Below are 23619 nucleotides of genomic sequence, written 5' to 3'. Positions count from 1 at the left end.
AAGACCTAGCCCCTGCCTCAGAGAGGGTGATGGTCCTCTCCCTGACCTGAAACACAGCACTAAGTCATGAACCAGCCAGCTGAAGCACCTCTACCATCATGGTCCAGTCCATGAGTAAGAATGGTATTTTGGTCAATGAGTTAACACTGCCTCCCAAATAAAGAACCCTGTGAAGTGTAGTTTAACGGTGCTGGGAATCATAGCTGTGTAAGGAGGTAAACTACAGCCCGATGATTCTTTGGGGAAACTATGTGCTTTCACTGTATGGCTCAGATGTGACCAACTCACTTGTCTCTCTGCACCCTTAATCCGAACCAAATCCTGGATTTCTTCTTTGTCTCCAGCCAGCCAGCATGTCTTGGTGTTTGTGCAGCTATGACCTTCTTCCCCCTGTGCCTCTTTTTGCAGAAGCCTGTACATTGGACCCCTGACCCCTTCTTCCAACACCAGCCTGAGCCCCGCAAGCTCACCAGTCAATGAAATGGCTTTTGAGAAGCCCAGCCTCCCTTCGGCAACAGACTGGACAGAATTCCTAAGCGCCTCCACCAGCGAGAAAGTCGAAAACGAGTTTGCGCAGCTGACCCTCTCCGACCACGAGCAGAGAGAGCTCTACGAGGCTGCCAAGCTGGTCCAGACGGTCTTCAGGAAATACAAGGTGAAGGGCAGAAGTCACTGTTGGTAGGGGTAGGTGCAGGGAGATAGGATAGCATCAGGGTGTGTGGAAGTCTCCCAACCGCCCTTGGGAATCAGTGGCACTCTGATGCCAGCTGACAGAAAGAAGTTACTTTAGAGCACAGTGGCTAGTGAAGTGGAAGCCCAGGGCTGGTGTTTGGCACATGATTGTCCAATCTGCCCTGCATTTGTTAAAGGAGGCAGCAACGAAAATGGCCCAGGAAGATTCAAGGAGGTGCCCTCCTCCCCTGCTGATGCTGCGAATATATTGTTCAGTTTGCTCTATGTTCTCCTGTAGTGTTTGTTTCCCCTCTACAAAACATGAGCTGCCACTGGCAGGAGCAGGAAAATGAACTTCATGGTTGTGTCAGGTGGTGCTCTAGAGGCTTCTGCATTGGGCAGCCTGATCTTCTTTCCATGCTTTGAGTTCCAGTTCTCACAGGGTGCTTCTCTGAGGTATTCAGAGAACAATCTACAGCCTTGACACAGTTGCACTTATGTGCTGTGGCACTCAGGTCCTGCTTGCAGTCCCATTCCCTCTACCATTTGTCCCCTTCCCTTGCAGGGACGCCCCCTCCGGGAGCAACAGGAAGTGGCCGCTGCTGTCATTCAGCGTTGTTACCGGAAATACAAACAGGTGAGCTGCAGACGGCTTTACATTGGTACCACCAGGCAAGTGTGAGAAGGCACCCTGGACTGCTTTGTTTCTTATAACTCAGCAGAGAGCTACTTCAGAAGTTTCAAAGACAGAGTGTGTCCAATTTTCAGCCTCCACAAGTGAGGGAGCCTGTGTTACTTCTGCTTCCTCACACCTCTTGTGAAAAAAATTAAGCATCCCAAAGAGAGAGGCCCTCTGGTCCAACAGCTCATTGCATGCTCAAACAGTTTCAGCACCACTTCAGACCAGAGGTTGGGGTGGGAATCAGTAGCATGACACCTTAAAAAAAAGCTCACTAGACCTCAGTCCTGTTCATCCTTTCTTCTCCACCTGAAGCCTCAGAGTAATCCCCAAGATCAATGTGTTGAGTCGAACTTCTGTAAATATGTGCATGGAAGCTCAACTTGCATTTTTTTCTGTATTTGAGTAAACGTACATATTCAAGGTGGTGGCAAGGTGTGGGAGCTAATGGGCCAGATAGGTTGTGAGGGAGGGGAGGGCCCTCTTTATGTGGAAAGGAATGTATAAGCAGGACTTTAGGAAATCTGCTATTGGGGGAAATACAGTATTCTGTCCTAGCCATCTGTCTGACATGCTAGTCCCCAACCCCATTCAGTTCAGCAATCTTCACCCCACCCTGCCATCTGAACAGCCCAGGAACAGTTTTGAACACACGTTGATGGCCTTTTTTTTTGCCTTGAAGCCCTGAGATTCTGGTAGTTTTTGAGGTGATGCATACATCAAGTAAGTAGCTGTATTTACTGTAGCTGCCAGCACCCTGCTTTTGTTTCCAAACTGCCATGCTTCATGCTCTGGTGTCATCATGTAGAACAGCAGAGGTTATGAGGAGGACTCTAAAGATATCTGTGAGGGACAGGGGATATCGCGAAGTCCCTCCCCTCCTGAGTTCCAGCCCATCCCCGAGCGCAGGGGAAAGCAGGGAGAGCTCCGTCTCAAGTGGGGAAGCAGGAAGTGGTGTCCGAGGCTCAGACAGGGTAGCGGAGCCAGCGTCCCAGGTGGGACAGGAAGGGGGAAGCAAGGGGGGCAGACCTGTCCCCCCAACTCCGGAATTGCGCAGAAAACGTAGGGGGAAGAGGATGGGTCTCCCCAAGTTATTATGTTGGAGAAAAACGCGCCAAACGCCATTCGGAGGTTCTGATTCAAGCAGTTAAGATGTGTCTCTGTAAATAGCACTGCCTTTAGCACTGTAAATACGCAGCACCAATAAAAAGATAAAATGCAGAGCTGTGTAGAGTCGTTACTCTGAAGTAGCCCACTCCGGCCACTGTGACAATATCTACTCAGTGTGCACAGCACTTTGGATCCTAGCCATTGTCAACCCACTGGTTTTGCTTGAGATTCACCGCAGAGAGAGGGTGAGAGCTAGTTTATTTCCATGTTATGTTGCTGCAGCTCTCCCCAGTAGCCAATAAAGCTGGGGTATTGCTATGGTGTTTAACTTTCAAGACAGGAGAGAGAGAGAGAGAGAATCTCTTTTTTTAAAAAAAAAAAGCTGAGGAATGGCTTCCTTCAGAGGCTTGCCCATGGCCCACATATTTAGGTTGAGTTCTCAACCACCAATGGCAGAGCTTTATCTGAGGAAACTGGTCAAGCTCAACTCTGCAGGTCCCAAGCAAAGAGCCCTTTCCCAGCCATCTTACATTCAGCCCACAGCAGGACTCCCCAGGGAATTGCTGCAGCAGCAGCAGCAACTGCACACCCTCCTCCCTCCCTGTTGTGGGTGAACCTGAATGTGGCTGTTGGCCTCCAGCAGCACCCACTTGCTTTGAGAGAATCTCTTCTGGGGGCACCCAGGCCTCCTAAAGAGGCAGAGCCCCCTCACTCTGTGCTGATGATGACTGACATGGCAGGCCGTTGAACGTTAATCTTGTATTTTCTGTTTCTCCCCCTCCCAAGCTTACTTGGATAGCCTTGAAGGTAATGACTGAAAACGCCCAGCATTTGGGCTCATGAGCTTTTCACTTTCATTGCAAGCCAAGGAGAGGGTCTGTCCATTTTGCTAGAGCACACAAGGGTCGCATCCTGCTGTGGAGTGTGCATGCCAGCAGTCCTGCTTTGTTATGAATGGCAACCTGTCCCTTATGAAAGGGGCACATCTTCAGGGCCTTGCCTGGCACCACAGAATTTGCTGGGGAGGGAGTTACACTTGGGGTGCATGCCGGAGGGAGAGACTGCAAATCACTGCAAAGCAAGGAAGGACTTCTACAAGTAGCTAAATAGTTAAATTTAAAGTTGTTAAGATCATGAAGTCCAATTTAATTTCCTTAGCTTTTTTGTTTGTATGTTTTTGCACTCAATGGCCAAAGCTCTGGATGGCAGGGAAAGAAACTGGCTCAAAGACAGCCTGCCCATTTTCCTTTAAGCTTATATAAATGAAGTGGGCTAGGTGCTTTTTAATTTAAAAATGAAAGCTGAAAATTCAGGGAAGTTGTCTGGTCCCTGGAAGCCCACCTCCAGTTTGGCACACTGGCCTTCCATTCCTACCATTTCACAGGCACACAAAATTTGCCACGGATGGGCCAGAATGGGGGCCTGAGTCCTCTTCTAACCCCTCTTTCCCAGCACCTTCTTCCTTCACCTACAAGTGTGGTGGCCCCCTAAACTGCTCCCCATATGGAGAAGGTACCAATTTCCTTCCTTGATAAGGATAATTGAGAGAGAACATCATCTGGCAGCTGTGCAGTTTAGGCAATTTGGGAGGAGAGGTTCAAACACCAACTGTTCTGTACGCTTTGCTGGTTTAGAGGCACTCTACCCATAGCTGCCAAGTTATCCCTTTTTTACAGGGATTTTCCCTTATGCTGAATAGGCTTCCTCGCGAGAAAAGGGAAAACTTGGCAGCTATGACTCTACCCCCAAGAGGTAGCTTACGTGGCCAGGAAACAAGGAGTGGCAGCTTTATCTTGCCAGTTTCCCCATTCAGTGACCCATGTGTCAGACAGTAGGGGCTAGATCAACCATTGGCCCAGTCTAGCATGGTGGCAAGCCTTGTGTGTCAAGTAGGCACAAAGCCCTTGTGTGTCAAGTAGGCACAAAGCTTGCTCCTCTTGGCTCCAGGCAGGTTGGAAACCCTAATTGTACAATGCCAAGGGAAAACAGGTGCCAGCTTTCCTGTGCATCAGCTGTTCGGTGAGAGAATGAAAGCCTGCTGGATCAGCTGCTCAGGGCTTGCAGACCACTTTGTACAGGGGTTCCCCGGTGCAAGTGGGATAACCCATATGACATCATTATGACATCATTTGATTGGCATGTGGGTTGTCCTCACCTACCTGTCAAAGTTGGTCCATGGGGGCCTGGCCCACGGAGCTGGAAATCTTGTCCACCCTTGCATTGAATGCTGCTCATTCATGTTAAACATGACCAACCGCATAGCATGATGTTTGAATCAGCACACTATCAGGTTGAAAATTGGTGAAGTATTTGGCCTACCGGTAGTGTGCAGGTTTGTGTGCTTTCTCTGTCTCTTACACATACACAATAAATGGAAACCAAGTCTTAGAGCAGATTAAATTAAAAAACAAACAAACACATTTCCCCCATGCTCTGAGGAGTAGTTGAAATATTTTTGTCATTGTCCATAGAAAGCACTCTTAATTGGGAAAGATTAATATTTCCTAAAAGTCCTAGTCCAGTCAGCTTCCAGCTTGTGGAACATACATGTGCACCATCCAGAGAGATGACTCACAGGTGTGGAAGGGCTGCCACAGATGATCCACCTTGCATTGAGATACTTTCTGCATTTTCAGGGCAGAGCCTTTCTGCACATTCAGCTGCCCATCCTCAAGGGATTGAGCTATTTTGTGTGGAGAACTAGTGCAAGGGAGGGGGTTAAGGGTAACAAGGAATGGAATTTATAGATGCAATCTTTTCCCCTATTATGTGCCCTGCTTAGTAAAAGTATTTGGCAGGAGGAGTACTTTTTCTGTTATTGCAGTGAAATTCTTCTGTGCCCATCTCTGGATTTTCCTCGAGTGACTGTTATTTTTGCCTTTGGGGGTGCTTCAGCCTCTTTCTCTCTTTCTCTCTCTTCCCCTTGCAGTATGCACTTTATAAAAAGATGATACAAGCTGCCATCCTCATCCAGAGCAAATTCCGAAGCTACTACGAACAGAAGAAATTCCAGCAGAGCCGGAGAGCTGCTGTCCTAATCCAGCAGTTCTACCGCAGCTACAAGGAATGTGGGAAGAGGAGACAAAGTCGCAGGACGGCTGCTCTCGTGCAGCAGAAGCTCAGGTGAGGTGGGCATGCTAGAGAAGGTAGGCAGGGCAAGGGGCTAGTCCTCACTGATCTTGGGCAGTCCCCAACCAAATTGACTTGCCAGCCAATACCAGGCAGAGTGGATGGATGGATGGAAGGGGGTGTAAGGCAGAGGTTGGTGCTTATGCACTTGAGTACCCCTCATAGGAGTATTAAGCTACTCTATATACCACAGGCAGGCAGTTGGTCCATATAGCTCAGTTTTGTTTGCACTGACTGGCAGAGGCTCTCTAGGGTTCCAGAAAGGGGGAGAGAGTCTTTCCCAGCCTAACTGGAGATGTCTGGGATTGAACTTGAGATCTTCAGCATTGAAAGCAGATGCTCTACTACCACTTACTTAGATGGCCTTTTCCCCTCCCCACATCCTCCTTGGTATCTCCTGGACCCTGATGTTCTCTTCCTTCCTTCCTTTCTTGCAGAAGCAGCTTGCTCACCAAGAAGCAGGACCAAGCTGCTCGCAAGATCATGCGTTTTTTACGACGCTGCCGCCACAGGTGAGACATCACCAGTGTTCAGTTTCTAGGTGTGCCCTCACCAAGATTCCTAGTTGGGGGCTACAGACCAAGGATTGGAAGGTAGTGGGGACAATCACATGGGGGGCTGCAAATGGTTGTGCCAAGAAACAAAGTTCAGGTGCTCCCCAGAGGATTGGGGCCTGGTTGGATCATGAGTGTTGGTTTGCCCATGGATGTTGTCCATGGGAAGCTGACTTGGGCCTCTGAGGGCAAAGGCAGGCACAACAACTCTTGGCTGCAGCCATGTGAACCTTTGCCTGCAGTGTAAATCTGGTTTTATAACATCATTGTTGAGTGCTAGATCTGCTCTTGGTTTGGATCCTCTTACATGCTTCAGGGGAGCTGCCTGCCTTTAAACATATACAGATGTATACTGTATATCTATATTAGTGGTTCCCTTTACCTTATAAAAATATTAAGGATCGTTTCAAAAAATAGATACTAAACTGCCCTGGCAGTTTATTGTGTGGTTGATGCTTTGATGATGTGGGCATGGGTCAATAGGAACCCAGCACCTTTCCTGACAGGCTCAATGTCTGCAGAAATTGTTTCTTAGGTTCAAAAATGCCCCCTGTGTTTCCCTCCCAGGACAGTGTAAGTCTGTGGTACCCCCAGGACATGCTTCTGTGGGATCCATCCCTAGAGTAGTGTCAGTCCAAGCAGTGGGTATAGAGGGGGTGCTCCTGTTGCTTCAGGAAGAAGAAAGGCCATCTGAAATTTCAGAGTTTGGCACATGAGGAGGGGAGGCAAGAGGAAAGTGGCTGGGTGGATGTGCTAAGAAGGAACAAAAGGGGAACTAAGAGCTTTTCTGCATATGACCCAGGATGAAGTATGCCATTTCAGATTTAGGACTAGTTGGGTGATGCTGGAAACTGCAGAGTGCAAATGAGTGCAACCAACAAAGATTGTGGGGTTTGAATGGGGAGCCAAGCTTCAAGTAGAATTGCTGCTAGGCTGGAATTGTGCACTTCACCTGCACTTTGGCTGGGGTGGTGGGAAGTCACTTAAGTGCAGAAGCTGTCTTAGGTTGACAAGCCTCTGTATGATGCCTTCATGGCTCCCAGCAACAGTTCAAAGCTGCTCAAGGCAATGAGTCTGCAATCCTATACCCACTTACTTATAAAGAAGCTCCATTGAACTCAATGGGGCTGAATCTGTAGAATCATATTGTTACCAGCTCCTTCTAGCTGAAATGGGGCCTCCTTAGTCTTCAAGTAAGTCATATTCTATGTTTTTGTTTTTTTACACGCGCACAGAGAGAGCAACAGGCTTTGTGGTACATAAAAGCACTTTTCAGTCACAGACCAAGATGCTTTAATGGTTATAGCAACTAATGAGTGTGCACATTTTTCAGGAAATACAACCGAGGAAATGAGTTTTAAAACTATTGAGTTGTGCCCTACTCATAATAGACCCATTGAAATTAATAGCCATGGCTCAATTTGTTGCCTTAATTTCAATGAGTGTACTCCGAGTTGGACTAGCATTAGATACAACCCATTACAGTATTGAAATCAGTAATGCAGGCCTCTTCATCCTCCATGAATTTGCCTGATCCCTTCTTAAACGCACAGAAGCCATATTTGGTAGAATCAGATTCCACAAGCTAACTACATGCTGTGTCAAAAGTAATTTCTTTTGTCTGTCCTGAATCTACTGCCCACCAAGTTCAGAGCGACCCCAAATTATACTGTTGTGAGAGGAGAAGGAAGGAAAACCCTCTGCCTAATTTCACCCCATCTCATCCCTACTTACTTCTTACTCTTCTGTTATCTAAACTAAGAAGCCCCCAAACAGTACAACCTTTGGGATATTCCAACTAAGCTCTTTTTAGAGTAAGCCCGTGTAAGTTAATGAACCTTAGTTAGTCATGCCCATGAACTTCAGTGGGTCTACCCTGAATAGTTCAGAGAGTTCTGGAGAATTCTAAGGTTTGTTTGGTCCATTCTGATTAGTCCTAACAAAAGACCCCAATATTATCTTGATGTAATAACCATCTCTTGTAACACTAGAATTCGTGGACATCCAATCAAGTTGGATGTTGGATGTTAGAGGATCCAGGACAGACAAACAAAAGTGCTCCTTCAGACAGTGTATAATTAAACTATGGAATTTGTTCCCATGGGAGGCATTGAGGGCCACAAATTTGGATGGCTTAAAAAGAGGACAAATTCAAGATAAGGCTACCAGTGACAAGGCTATCAGTGGCTAATAGCCAGTGTGGTTATACTCCGCCTCCCCAATTGGAGACAGTAATACTTCTGAATACAAGTCGCTGGAAAACTGCAAGAGGGGAGACTGCTTTTAAGTCCTGCTTGTAGGCTTCCCATAACCATCCAGTTGGCCACTGTGAGAATACGATGCTGGACTAGATGGGCCACTGGCCTGATCCAGCAGACCCTTCTCATCTGGTGTCTTTTGTTTTTTAACTGGATACTAATTCACTTGTATTGCCATCTCTGATCCATTTACTCAAAGAACCTTTGTTTGACAGACTCTGTTAAAAGATTTTGGAGCTCCAAGTATATACTACCTTCAAAATAACCACTGCCCATATATTAGTTGGCAACATTCTGGTTTATAGGAGTTGCTCCCATAATGGCCTCTGTGTTTGTTTGTGTATTTTGTACCATTCTTCCCACCATATGTGAGGGAAAGATGCAAACCTTACCCCACCCCACCCCACCCCAAAAAACCCTCTTATGGAAGGGACAAATGGCGATATGACAAAGCAAAGTGGTAGCCTCTTTAGCTTGTGATAGCCTGCCTCCAAGGGCTCATCAACACTTCCACTTGTCTCACTCCTTTCCTACAGAAAACCTCTAAGTCAGAGCAAACGTCAATCCAGAGAAAACCCAAATTGCACTCCCAATGAGTGCTAAAGAGCGGTTTTCCCCAGAGGAAAGCAGCGGAACAAGAGGAAGTTTGGAAAAGCCCTGAATATGCTTTGAACTTGACAGCACTTTTTAAGGGTGTACACCAGGGGCTAGCAGGTTACCAATTGGCAGTCTAGATGTCATACCTGTAGCCCCATCTGCTGGTGTTTCTTGACATCCTATGCACAGCAAATGACTAGTTTGGCTTTGAAACAAGTAATAAGGCATGACTAGCTTTTTCCAGCAGAAAACATCTCAGGTGGCAACAGCATATTGGGATCAAGAAGCAAAGGGAAGGGGGCCCTTTGGAAAAGTGGCCAGCACCCTTCTGCTGGATCTGATGTTAATCAGAATTTTGATTCTGATTAATGGATTTTCATTACAGGTACTTAATTTGAACCTTGGTAAGAAAGTGAAGTTTGGGTCAGTGAGCCAAGAAGGCTGCAAGGTTTTGACAATGGCTTAGATACTTCTTGCTGCGTTCGTAGCCCACCATATCCCTGGGGTTACAGTTAAGGAACACATTCTTTCTGATTATCACATAGTCTTTCAAAGAAAACTTGTTCTAGTCTTCTGAGTCAGAGAAGGAGGGTCTTGGAACCTCAATGCTGCTTCCCACCCAGCTCTAATAAAATAGAACTGCCTTTGGGTTTTGCTCAATATTGTATGGTGCTACTCAACCGGCCCCACCCTCCCAGCACGTAGGTTGTTGCAAGCTGGCCCCTGAGATCTGACACCCCCACCATGGCCACCCTCTCCTCTCCCTTCCCCAGAGCAGGGAGCTTGCCTATCCTCCTTGATCTGAAGCTGTTGAATAAAAGGTGTCTACCTGTTGCCATCTATATGCTAATAGCTCTTTGCTATCGTTTTGCGCATCTGAAGCCCTCTGGTGGACCATAGGCGGTACAAAAGGGTGAGTTTAGCTGCCTGCTGGACTGTTTCTCTTCCATTTAAAATGATATATCTATATATATCTAACTATATATATATACATATATACACACACATATATATGTCTCTCTCTCTCTTTGCTTTCTGCTTGCTTGCATGGGGCTGCAGCTGAGATGATGACCATGAAGTTTCACATCCATTGAATTCTCTCTGAATCGGGGAAACTGACCATGCCAGAACTAACTGTTGCGGTTGCTAACACCGCTGCTTCGTACTACCTGCAGTAGCTGTTACAGATGCATGAACAGAGCAGGGGTGGGGAGGGAGTACTCCTGTCCATCCATCATGGGGCATGCTGATCAATGAGAGGGAATGGGGCAGAAATCTCTGTCCCATTGCCCCCCACCCCCAGTAGCAGCTGTACTGAGCCTACCTAGCTACATTCTCTGTGGACAGTATCTGCTTCAGTCTATACAAAATTGCCCATAGCCTGAAAGTGATGCTCCATCCAGCACAAGACCCCAGTGCTTTGTTCAACAGACTTTCTCCTCTTCTGCCTGGAAGAGAAGAAAGGAGTGAGAGCTTCCTGCTCTAGCCTAGGAAGCGCTGGCTCTCAGCACTTCAGGCCAAGAATCAGGAACTGGGGTGCTGGTGGCAGGTAGTATGAAGTCTATGGATTTGATGAATACTGATAGCCTAACCGTAGCTGCTGTCTACTATAGTTCAAGATCTGGAAGAAGCCCCCAGCCTGGATCAGGCAGCCCAGGTCTGACCTCAGAGCAACACACACAACTGCATTGGCATCATGCAAGCTCTCTTTTTCCTTCCATGTCCTTACAAAGCCGACGTCTTGCTCCATGAATGACTTCTGAAAGTCAGTGGAAATGTAGGGGCTAAAGAGAGGAGGGCTGGATGTGAGCTGCTGGATTGCAGGACTGGGAAAGAGACTCAGCAGAGCCCTTGCTGCCAATCAGAGCAGGCAGCACTGAGCAGCAAGGAATATCCACTGCCTGTCTTACAATCAGGTAGTTTCATATGTCTGGAGCAGGAGAGCACATGCTTTGCATGCAAAATGTCCATCTCCAGCAGCAGCAGCAGTGCTGGGGAAGACCTGGAGGACCAAGCACCTCATCTTATCTGTTTTCTGCACAGTTACAGGATATACCGTTCTTGTTCCTCATTTATTGTGGGGGGGGTCTGTTCTCCACCCAGCCAATCTTCCAGTTTGTTGGGCATCTTGTTCTTGGGACTGCCTCAGATATGAGATTTTATTTCATACATTCTTTTAGTTATATCATTATTTTAAAATGTGGGCCATATCAGAGTAGCCAGCAAGATTCAATGGCAACATTCCACCTAGAATTCACAGCAGTGATGAAGAAAATCATCCTTAAGATTTTTTTGTATAGCTTTCTTTCCATTCTCTACTGAGTCCTTTAGTGGCTTAATCATGGGGTTTGTCCACAATTGAGCTGTTAATGCACTTTTCCCCCGCCCCACATTTGAATGAGTCCACGGCTGCGTATACATGAATGTGCCTATGAGGAAGAACTTTTATCTTTCCTGTTCATGTCAGTAGGCATTCCTTTTTGTGTTTTTCCCTGCCTTCTAATTTGCTGATTCAGTTTTGTCACATAAATACTGACAGGGCATGTGCACAGATAACTGGGCAGACCATTTTTAATTCTTAGCACACACTTTTGTAGTTTTCTGACTTTATGCAAATCTGAAGGATCAAAAGAAAATATCGAAGGCTACACTCCTCCATTCGGGAGTGTGCCAGAAAAGAAAAGAAAAAGCAATTGTATGTTTTTCAGCACATACTTTGACATTAATACTGTGCAGTATTTGGTGCAGATTTTGTGTGTGTGTGTGGTTTGCTTGTACAGTTTTCTGGTTTTATGCAAATTTGAGAGATCAAAAGGGAAAAAACCACAAGGCTGTACACCCTTCGGGAGTGCAGTGGAAATAATTAAGAACATGACTGGAAAAGAAATGAAGGTATTGAGATAGTACTGAGCATGGAAAGGTGAGTAGCAGAAAGTGATAATAGATCTGCCCATCCCTAAATAAATAGTTTGCCATTCCAAGTGCAGTAGTTTGGAGCCCAATTTTCCCCAACGTCACATTCCCCCTGTATCGGGAAAACTCGAATATATAGGGGCAAAGCATCAAGATTGGTGTTTGAGGGTAACATCGTGTGGATAATGCAAATTAAATGGGAAAGCAAACGGCTGCAAACACACAAACTGGTGTGAACAAACCCACTGATGTTTGTCCAGAAAGAGCCCTCTCCTCAACCCCCCCCCAAAAAAAAACCCACACCCCACAACAGTTGTGAAAGTCTTACATCTCAAGTGGTGACCACATCTTCCCAAAAATTGAATATGTATTCCTATGTTGTTGCAGGTGTTGAGCTTATCACATTTCTTTCTGTGGCTGTCTAGCAGGAGCTTATTAGCTACATGGTAGTTTTTTAATTGGATTAATAGCCGTTCCCTCTGCTCAGGGAACTATTTGGCAGGTCGTTCTGTGTTGGAATCCTAAAGTTCCCCAGCAAGATAATTTCTCAACGCCACCATCAGAACAATACCCAGAATCCCTTGCTGAGGAACTTGTGATAGTTAAACTGACAGAAGGTCCATGCATGCTTATAGGGTCGATGTGCATATACAGAAACAGTGGGAAGAGCAATGTGCTAGAGCAAGTTCTTCCAGCTGAACTTCAGGCTGTGAACACATTGCTGGCCTAAAATGCAGCAAGGTTGACCCCAGTTCCCCCAGCTGCATTTCAGCTGTGTACTTTCTTGTATGTATCAATACAGCTGGGATGTGCTTCCAAGTTGCCCACCTGGGCAGGGATGGCTTCAAAAAGCTTATGATTCCAGATTGAAGCTGGTTTGGGTAACAATACATCCAAATACAGTATTTCTCAAGAAACTACAGGAAAGATCTGGGTTGTGGCTGACACCATTGTGTGTGTATGGCTTCATGGGAGTCTGTCCACTGCCTCAGTACTGTGGGCAAGGAAGCCTCCCATTCACAAATGCAAGGCTAGACTGATGCAGAAGAATTGTTTTTGAAGGGGGCTGGAGAATGGCCTCACGCCTATGTGAACACACTTTGTAACAAGTGTGTGTGCATGGCAGGGTCTGCTCAATGCTGTGTGGACACCGGTTTTGGACAGTGGGACCCATTTTGATGCCATTTGACTCTCCCATTGCAAAATCTATTGGCACATTTGGTAAAGGTGAGGGAGCCTTTCCTTTTATACAATACCTTTAGAACAGTTGTGCGCTGCTGAGCTGGGATTTGAAAAAAGAAAACCATGTATGTCACTTGGGGCAGGGTATAGGATTCCCACTGCTCTCTGTTGATTTCAGGAGTAGGAAAACAGCTAGATGAACTCCCCCGTCTCCTACTTGACAACTTCAGACTGTCACCCCTCCTGCTTTCCCAGGTGCCTTAACAACAGTTGTATAGTCCAATGTCGGGGGATGGATCACCCGCCCTTGAAGGTATCCAGGATTCAGAAAAGCCCAGTAATCGAATTCAGCAGTTTTATGCAAAATGAATATATAAAATAGGGAGTGAGTATACAGATCAAAATGGAGATAAAAACACTACGCTAGAATGTTGGGTGGTGGTGCTGATTTTATTTATACCCCACCCATCAAATAAGTTTTACTCAGCATAGGCCCATTGCTTTTTTTAAAATACATATTTTAAGTTGTTTCCAGTTCTCTGTAAGCTGCTTTGAGTCCCTGTCAGGGAGAAAGGTGGGATATAAATAAATATAATAATGAAAATTAATGGTCCTAACTTAGTCATGTCTGTTGTTCCAAATGGTTCTACTCTGCCTGGGTATTCTGAGCCAGGGGCAAAGGTGTGTGGAAGTGAGGAATAGGAGCCACCTGTGCCGTGGTCCATCCCTTCAGGGAGAATTGGATGGTTGCATGTTAAGGTGGCTTTGGGCACCTGTTTTTAGCATGGTTCATATCAGCCCAGACCCACTCCTGTGCCTCCACCACCTCCTCACATTGCAACCCCCAGGGCTTCTGCTTCAGGCAGCCTTGACCATCTCTGCTGCTTTGATTTCCACACAAGAGCAAACAAGAGGGAGCTGCTGCTGCTCTGCCCTCCTATACAAGGCCACACCTGCTGCGGCTGCGACTGCCGTTGCTGTGCATGCGCGGAACATGCTCACATCTCTGAATGCTGCGGCTGCTCCTTCCCAGTTGCTATGAGAATTTGTACAGCCCCCTTGCACCTCACAGAAAGCACACACTGCTGGCCTCTTTTAGTTAGAAGCTCTGAGGCAGGCCTCATCTGGCTTCTCTTGTCCAGGTCTCTGTCCTGGTTCAGGAGTGGGCAAATGCTGCAGCAGCTGCTTTTGCCATGACAAGGAGTCACAATGCATAGGAAGATTTTGAGGTTTGAAACCTGGGCCTAACCTAATAACCCATCCATGAGTGTGTACTGTATATGTGTGTCCATGCATAAGCCTCAGAGTCAGTGTGATCGGCTGGCTAGATGAAGCCTCTGGATTGGACAGACGTAACAGAAGTCCTGGGACTCTGGGCTTTCTTCCTCTGCCTGCTCAGCAGAGCACTATGGTCTGCCTGCTCCAGCTCTCAGCTCCAGTGACTGACCTCCGAGGCATCTTTGGGCTTGAGAATATGCACCACTGGTCTGGATGCAGGAATGGCTGTCCACAGCTCTGACCTGGAGTGGAGAAGCCTTAGCTGGGACCAGATCTGTAGTTCAGCATGGCTGTTTCCAGAGCTCCTACAATGGGGTTTCATGTGTCCTCTGCCAGCGGTGACCCTCCATACCTAGTGCAACGATGCTCTGGCACTGTCCTGTGAGCTTTGCACAGGAGTGGGGTCCTGGCCCCTGCACTTACACACAGGGCATTCCCTGGAAGCAGTGGAGGAGGGAAGCATATAGCTCAGCTGTGTGAGGAATTTCTAATTGTTTTGGAAAGGTGTGGGGTTCCCTGCTGGCAAGGCAACACTGTCTTGGCCACACAAGCCCTTGGGGGCTGCTCAGGGTACCTCTGTCATAGCTGTGTAAGGGGTTCCTTGCACTTTTGCATATCAAAGCAGGCTTAGTTCTTGCTGCCTTTTCATGTTAAAGAAGAAAAATGGGCAATTGGCAAAAAGATAGATATACTCTCTAAGTTCAGTGAGTAAGTTTCCTTATATGTGCAGCCCTCTCTTGAATATTGTTGAATAAAAAAATACCTCTCTAGCCAAAGTGTACAACTTAACAGCTCCACAAAGGACACATGTCTGAAGGGTTCCCACAGGCAAACCTTTCAGAGCTGCTCTTTTCACAGTTCTCCATTGATTTTGGCCATGCTGGCTAGGGCTGGTGGGAATTGGAGTCCAACATTTTCTGATTGGCTACCTATGCTGTGCAGCTTCCTCAGGTGCAAAGATAAATTTTCCAGATCTGGGAGTGGTCCCACTGATAGCAGCATCTGTATTTAAACAGGTTGTAGTATATTCATTGCTATACAGTGTTCAATAAGGGTGATTGAGTACTGTCAATAGTGTGTTTTGGTAAGTATGTCTCTTACTATGTTTGAAATCTGAATTAACCACTAGCCATTTATATGTGACACTGGATTTTTGGTTTCTTCTGAAGTCTCATCAGCTTCCCAGTTCTTGTGCCACCTTGAGGGTGCACAGTTAGACGGTGTCTTTCTTTCTTTCTTGTTTAACCTGGAATTCTCATGCCTTGGGCAAATCCAGCATCTCCCTGCAGCATCAGGGCCTGAGATCCTTCAGCGAGGTGGAAACAACACCAGGGAGAGACTTTCAAAGGCCAAGAGTGAAGTTAAAGAGAATGGTGGATTTGTTGTTGGAAAGCCAACCTGGGGTTAAGTGCAAGAAAGCCACCCAAGGAGGCAGGGCAGGTGGGAGCACAGAGAGAAGCCAGTAATAGGAGCAGTAGGAGGAACTCTTGAGAAACTCTGAAAGGCTGGGAGGGAGGGAAACAGCCAGCAGACAAATGCCTTTCACTACACAAAGAAGAGGGATAGGAAGAGGAAGTTTGGCTTGGAATTAGGCTGGGGAAGGAGGGAGGGAGAAAGGGTTGCTGCCGCCCAGTTCTCAAGAAGTCCATGTGACTTAAGACACCCGTCACCATTTGTTGAAACTTGTCCAAGAGAGCAGGGATATAACGCATCACATGCAGTCTGCGTCAAGGCAGCCACAGCCACCATTTCCAAAGTAATCTTGTTCCATTTGCCTCTTTCAGGAGCTGAATTCTTTCGAAGTACAAATCAGTGTGTTAAGTTGCAGGCCACATGCTCTGGGGTGTCTCTCTTATTGGGCCTTCTCTCTCTTTTTGCTTTGCAACCCAAATGAGAGATCTGGAAAAAGGGAGGAGCCCCCATTTCCCAAATTTCCCACGAGCCATTACTGCTCTAAGAGAAACAGGTAACTGATTCTAAAGTCCCACCCTGGGGCTCCACCCACTCCACTGCCACCCTCTGCTCCTTTTCCTTCACCGGTCAGTTTCTGACCTTCTGCATTGCCCCAACCAGTTCTGCTGTCCACTTCATCCAGCATTTCTTTGGCTGGGCATTTTGGAGTCCGCTGTGATGCAAGACAGCTTTGCAATGTGCTTTTTACTCACTCAGCCATTTCTCTGCTCTTACAAAGTTATTTCCCCCGCCTAACTAGACCTAACTCATTTTGCTCACAATATCGCCATCTGAAGTTGGGGTGGGAAGGTGGATAAATGGGCAGAGGGCTTTGTCCGCAGGTGGCTTTTCAGGGCTTCTGCTTCTGCCATTGCTTCTTCAATATGTTATGCAACCCCCTTGTTGTGATTCATCAAAGAAAGCAGCAAAGGAAATTCTCTGCTTGGAGGGGAAGTGAGGCATCTACTTGGCAGCGGGGTGTGGGGGTGTGACAACATCCTTTATTGAAAGTATGCACAGTGAAAGTGTTTCTAGTTTAAAGTTCTCAGCTGCATCCATATCATCTAAATTGTAAATGAAGCTTCTATCCCACAAGTAAGGTGTTCTGGCTGGTACTGGAGGCAACCCCCCAACCCTCATCAGATTAGAATGGGGAAAGGAGATGGAAGATCCCACTCCCAGTATTCTGCTCTATGTGGGGCTTGTTTAACTCTATGGTGTCTAGATGTCTGCCTCTGTTGTAGTGTAATCTTCATGCCTCAGGGTTTGACCACTAAGTGTACAAAAACCCACTCCACTTCTTTAGACTTTTCAACTAATCAGGGTGTTTTCAACTACAGTATATTTGAACTAGATTTCTCTTGCTAATGTATCTTGTAGTTGATTCCTATGCTTCTTCATCAGTAAATCACAGTGTTCTCCATGGTGCGTACACAGATGTAAGTGTGAATAGGATTGCACAATAAAACATTGGGGGGAGTGGATGGAAGGGATATTTTTATGCTTATACATTTGGGAGGAGAAACATGCCCGTGTCCCCTATTCAGAATGGCCTAAGTGGTCTCCAAAATTACTTCCTACTGCTGCAGAAGATTGGGGGATAAGTTTGAGGATGTGCATTCCCTTCCATGGAGTGCTGGCTAGGCCTGTTGAGCCTCACCACCATCTCCACTGAAACGGTAGGATAGCTCAAGAACATAGCCATGGTCTGCTGGGAATGGAGGCCTTTTTCTGAACATATGCCAGAAAAGTCAAAGTGCTCTTCAAATGTTTTCAGCTTAATGTTTTTGCAAAATAAGAGAAAATAGCAACAAAACCAAAAGTGGGAGCAATGTTAGGAGATTCGACTAAGTGGTATATACAATTTGCTGAATAAGATAAATCGATATTGAGTCTTTTGCAAAATGGGGAGGAGAAGTGTCTTTGCATTGAGGAGGAAGGAGAGTAAGGATGTGATTTTGGCTGGTGGTGTCATGGTTGTATTGAACCTGCAGTTCGATTAGCACTATATATTATCGATTTAGTACTCTGCACATAGTTGTAAAACTGGATATAGTGTTTCCAACAAAGCATAAAATTATTTTAAACCTACCTGTGTTTGAAACAGTTCCTCAAAGCAAGTTAGTATCACTCCCCTGCCCTGGCACCCACACAGGAAAAGGGGCCTGATCCACCTCTAGCCCAACCTGGTTGCACGCAGCCAGCAAGCCTAGACAGCAAGGAGCCACCCATTTATCACCAACACATCCATTACATCAAGTTGAGTCTGCATCAGGTGTATGGAGGTGAGGCTCACGTTAAAGGCCATTGTTACATCTTGTGGTCACATCAGAAACTGCAGCTCTCAAGTCTACATCCATTTCAGCTACGGAGCATCACAAAGCTCTTAATACCTCAAGAGTCAACAATTGTCTATCCATTAAGTAGTTGGTCTGGTGTTTAAATCTCAGCATTCAAGCAAGTCGGCCACCTGATTTGGTCCCAAGAAAGGCATTGTGTAAATTTCTAGATGACATCTGTACTCGCACAAATGTGGAATGTGGCGAGAATCCGCATGCATTTTCCAGACAATGGCAACTGGTCTCCACCAGTCCAGACACTGCATGCTGATGATGACAGATGGTGCCACCAAAGCATGACTTGCATCCCCTCCACGCCAGCAGAAGTGCTCTGTTAGCCTAGACTTTGCATGACTCAGCATGTCTGCAAAGGAGCTACCAGCTTCGATTGATCATGCATGTCCTCAATGAGACCCCATAGCAGGTGGGTCTTCTACCTCCGTGAATGGGTCCACGATGGGAAAATGTGGGCTTTGCATGGGAAAAGCACGCCTGGCCTGACACATGTATCTCCTCTTTCTGAATTTAACATGTCTATTACCTCAACTCACTGTGAACATGGTGTGCCTACCCAGCCAGGTAGCAAGTCAAGAGAGAGGTGGGAAGACGCTTGACAAAAGGGCTTTGTGGACAGTGACAAGAACTATAAAAGAGAGGGAAAGGTTTCTAGCTTCATGGGGCAAAAAAGGAAAGGTCATTCCAACCTCTGTCTTGGCCAAGGAGCCAGTTGGGAAGCCTGGCAGACCAGTGTTGTCTCCAACAGAGGCACATAAAGAGAGAAAAGACAGGATAAGTCTGTCAGAAGGAAGAGTTACTCGTCTGACAATTTCAGTTGGCGCTGGACAACTTGCCCATTCCTTCAGCCAGTGGGGGTGCATTGCTAGATGATATTTTCATCTCTTCAGCATGCTCGCTGTCCAGCAAAGATGGCCAAGCTGGTTGTGAGCAGGTTGTCTGAACCCACCTTGAAATGAGCATCATTCTTGGTCTCATGGAGAGTTCCTGTGCATACCTTGAGCTCCCACATAAGCAGCTGATTGCAACAGAAGGTTGTCCAAGAGAAAGGCTGGTCTTTATGTTGAACTTATCTTGGCCAGCTGTTGACCAGAGGTGGGGCTGAGGGAGAGACAAGAAGCCCTTGCTATGTTTCTGCCACTGCGTAGCTGTACCTTTTACGTGTAGCTGGTCTTTTTTTACACACAATGCTATGTGTCTGAAGGGGCAATCCAGATCAGGAACCTTGCTTGGTGAGCAGCAGGGAATTTGGGTGAAAACACCTGTTTGCTTAGATAAGAGCTTTATTCCTGCATGCCAACTGCAGGTATGGGGTCCTAATTGGGATCACAGCAGAAGGCAAAGGGTTAAAAGTACACAAACCAGCTTTTGAACTGCTAGGTTGGCAGGAGCTGGGACCAAGCAACGGGAGCTCACCCCGTCACAGGGATTCAAACCGCCGACCTTCTGATCGGCAAGCCCTAGGCTCAGTGGTTTAACCCACAGCGCCACCCGCGTCCCTGACCATTAGGTCACTCACCTACCTACTCCCAATAACCCCAATCTCTCTCTCCTATCTTTGCTCAGCCTAAAACGGAGGGACAGAGGCCTTGGCGGGAATGAGAGACTGTAATGTCGATTGGAAAGCTGACCTTCTGATCAGCAAGCCCTAGGCTCAGTGGTTTAACCACAGCTCATACATGCTACCTATTGGGATTCTGCTATGGATCAAGCACCATAACCCCTCTGGATTGTTATTTTTTTAATGTACATTTAAATGTTACTTATTTAAACAATTCATTTATATACTACTTAACTACAATAGTCTAAGCAGTTTATAAATATGCAGTACAAAAAGTATAAAACTATAAAAAAGTTAAAACTATAAAATCAAACTTCAATTAAAAGACCAGCTGGGATTAAAAAAATATATATTTTTAGTCGGTACGAGAAGTTCAGTAGGCAGGGGACCTGTCTGACTGCAATTAGGAGTTCCATAAAATTGGGCCCACGCTAAATGTGCGGCTACATGCATCTGAGCCACATGGGACTGCTAACAGCGATGCCCCCCAAAGACCTCAGTGATCGAACAAGGATATAAGGGATTAGGTCATCCTTCAGGTGTCTTGCAGCCAAATTCTTAAAACACCTTGTAAATTAATACAAGAACCTTGAAACTGGCCCAGTTGCGAATGGGCAGCCAGTGCAAACTTGAGCACCAAAGGTTCGTGCTGGCGACAGTCAGATCCCCAACGATAGTCTAGCCACAGTGTTTGGCACCAGCTGCAGCCTCTGGACAAGGCCTGAGGGTAGCTTCATGTAGATGCATTGCAGTAATCAAGTATTGAGGTTTCCAGTGCATAAATCACCATAGCCAGACTGTCCCTGTCCAAGAACACCTGTATTTGACATACCAACAAGGCTGGTAAAAGGCATTCCTAGCTCCTGAGGCCTCCTGAGCTTCTAGGGACAAAGGTGGATTCATAAGCACTCCCAAACTGCAAACCTGTTCTTTCAGAAGAAGCATAGCAGCATCCGAACAGGTGACTGGCATATATTCTAGACATGGGAACTACCAGCCTTCTGTCTTCTCAGAGTTCAAGCTATTATTTTCCCCCCCCCCCCCAGCTTTTTCCTAGAAGTTGCTTCAAATGACACTTGCCTTTTGGGACTATTGTATACAGTTAATTTCTTTCTTTTCTTAAATTATTAGTGAAATATGGGAGAAAAATGAGGTGGTTACTTCCTCTCCCAAAAAATAACAACAAAGAAATGCAGAATGCCTTTTCATTTTTCACACCAAGGGTTTTGGAAGCAGAAACGTCATACCTTTCCCCATTTTCCCTTTTCTCTCATTTCAGAGCGAAAGAATTGAAAAAGGCCAAGGAACTTGAAGAAAGAGGCGGCGGCGGCAGCATCCCGTAGCAATGTGACATTGCTTTTCAGACTGTTTTCATTTTCTGTTTTTAGCAGAAACATGCAACAACTACAAAAAAAATTATAAAAAAAAAAAAGAAACTGACTGCAGTGCCGAGAATTTCGGCTGCAGGATTTTAATGGTAATGTTTAGTCATTACATTTGCACTTTCATGGACAACTTTTAATTTGTTCAGCAAGACATCTTGGAACTCAAATCTTTGGTTGGATCATGGGGGGGGAAGTGACACCCGGAAGGCGTTTTCATGAGTTGCTTCGTTCCTCTCAAATATGAAAAAAAAGAGAAGCAATTAATTATCCTTTTCATATAGGGCTGTATTAAAACAAAACAAACAATGTGTGGAACTGTACAAATAATAATACCAAAAAAAGCAAAAACCCCACAACCCAAGAATGCTATTCCTGCACCTGTCAATCATCTCCAAGACCCGGAACCGTTGGGATTTCCTGTGGAAAGGCGCTGCTCACCTTCCTTCCGTCTTGCGCGGGGCCTCCATCTTCCCTCCTCCATCACCTCCTTTGCACACCTGTGTCTTTTTGTTCTTCATCGAATCTCTCTCTGCAACTTTTTAGATCTGCTGGTTTTAAATGTATCCCGTGGGACTTTTCCCAGAAAGCTGTCAGTGTTTTTAAGGCAAACGGGTATTTTGCAAGAGGGTGGGGTGCGGGGCGGGGGAGAGAGAATGGGTGAGCAGTTCAAGCAAAAAGATCCTTTTGGTTCGGTGGTTTTCCTTTTTCTTTCTCTCTGTCTCTCTCTCTTTCTCTCTTGTTCTCTCTCTCTCTCTCTCTCGAGCCTTCAAGTATCTCAGCTGCCATATGCACTTCTCATATTTGGCACTTTATTTTCTGGCCTTACTTCACGCAAGATTTTTACTTCTTTAATAACAATGATGATTTGTAAAGCATTTTGGTAACCTGCAGACCTCTTGTTCGACCGAAGAGTCACATGCAAATAAGCTGACTGGACATTTCTACCACCCAAGGGAGCGAGCAGTCGGGTGCTGCATTCCGGCCAGTAAATCTCTTGTTTTGGCTATTTCATCTCAAAAGAAGAAGAAGAAGAAAACCTAGGCAGTTTCTGTACATAGAGAGAAGGTAGAAATGGAAATGAGAAATAAATATTTGAAAGGGAATATATTGATTAATTGCTAACTATTTTATTCACAAAGGGTCAATAACTTGGCAAGAGAAATTTGCGTATTTGTATAGTTTTGTCTGAATGAGCGAGAAGAGTGTGGATGTTTGTACATATTGTATATACTAAAACAGATGTGCATGAATTCAAGGACAAAAAGAAGACATGAAAAAGCAAAGCATTAGTGGCTTATGGTCTGTAAAATGAAACAAAAAAACTTTATTTCACTATAAGAAACTTTATTTTAAATGTTCTTTAGAAGAACATTTTGCTAACGCATGACTAAACTGCAGAAGCAGAAGAGCTAAAATGTATTTAGACTTAGGAAAAAACGGCAAAGTAACATTACTTTTAAAAAAAGAGTTATGTTTACATTTGATTTTGGCTACCAGGAGTTTATTTAAATTTCTTTTAACCTTCTTGGTTACCTTTTTAATATTTTATTTAATTTCTCCTTTTTTTGCCAATGGTGCCAAGTAAAGTGAATGCTAATATTGCTTAAGAAAAATTAAGTTATTTTGCAAAGCAGATAATCATAAGAATACAAAATTGTATCTAGCTTAACACCATACACTCTCACTCCAATAAAGAACACTTAGAATGAACATAAAATAAAAAAATAAAAATAAAAGAAAAAGAAATAGTATGAAAGTAGAAAAAAATATGTTTCACATATCCATATTTCCTGCTGGAAGACAGACAATGTACTAAAAATTGCACAAAATTTTAAAAAAGAGTAAAAGTTTAAAAGATGCAAGCAGGTTTTGTAGGGGTGTCATGGTATATTGCTATTTCCACATAGACAGGAGCCAAAGAAATCTGTTTTAGAAGAGTCATTTCGATATGGAAGCTGATGTGAAATGTAGACGCTGGGAAGTGGGGCGAGGGGCGAGGGGGTGGGCAAATCTTGATTTTGAACTACACTCCGCTGCGCCTGAAGTCAGATGGATTATTTTGGCTTTTGACTGGGTGTAGCTCAGGTCAGAGGTGGCGGTGGGGGGCCGCCAGCCTGCCCGTCCAGCTCTGCCTGGCTACCTCCGTCCATCCCGCACGCCTCCCCCCCCCCAATGCCCTGTATCCTGCTAGTGCCAGTTGAAACGTTGCCAGTGGGTTGGTCGCTTGGCCTGGCCTTTCTAGGCGTTTTGCTTTATGGAAGAGTAATTGTTCTTGCTTGATCCCAGCCACCAGATGCAATGTGTAGTCTTTGCTCAGAGGCTTGTTGTGAAGCCTAAAAATACTCACAATTCTGTGAAGCTTTTAAACTGGTGTCTTTATAAAAGAAGAGTTAACACACACAAAGATTGTGGCAACAAAAAAAGACAAAAGCCAACCTGGGGTCAGAGCTCTCCGTGCCTTTTCTCTCATTGAAATTGTATATCTCTCTTTCTCT

General features: G+C 45.6%; 1 protein-coding gene across 2 annotated transcripts in view; it reads left to right on the top strand.

The window, feature by feature from the left end:
- CAMTA1 (calmodulin binding transcription activator 1) overlaps positions 1-22837 on the top strand; it is a 671800-nt gene extending 648963 nt beyond the window's left edge. Inside the window, exons 17-22 of one of the 2 annotated variants that reach the window (XM_088671772.1) lie at positions 409-655; positions 1238-1309; positions 3248-3268; positions 5391-5584; positions 6028-6102; positions 21019-22837. In XM_088671772.1, coding sequence (XP_088527898.1) covers positions 409-655; positions 1238-1309; positions 3248-3268; positions 5391-5584; positions 6028-6102; positions 21019-21082 — 673 coding nt within the window. In that variant the 3' untranslated portion in view covers positions 21083-22837. The remainder of the gene's footprint in view (positions 1-408; positions 656-1237; positions 1310-3247; positions 3269-5390; positions 5585-6027; positions 6103-21018) is intronic. The other variant, XM_060276129.2, reaches the window with a different exon arrangement.
- The last annotated feature ends 782 nt before the right edge of the window (positions 22838-23619 follow it).

This window comes from Zootoca vivipara, chromosome 6 (genome assembly GCF_965207765.1).
Source record: "Zootoca vivipara chromosome 6, rZooViv2.hap1.1, whole genome shotgun sequence".
NCBI classification, from domain to species: Eukaryota; Metazoa; Chordata; class Lepidosauria; order Squamata; family Lacertidae; genus Zootoca; species Zootoca vivipara.
The sequence above is the reverse complement of the archived record's forward strand: the minus strand, read 5'-3'. Positions and strand labels throughout refer to the sequence as shown.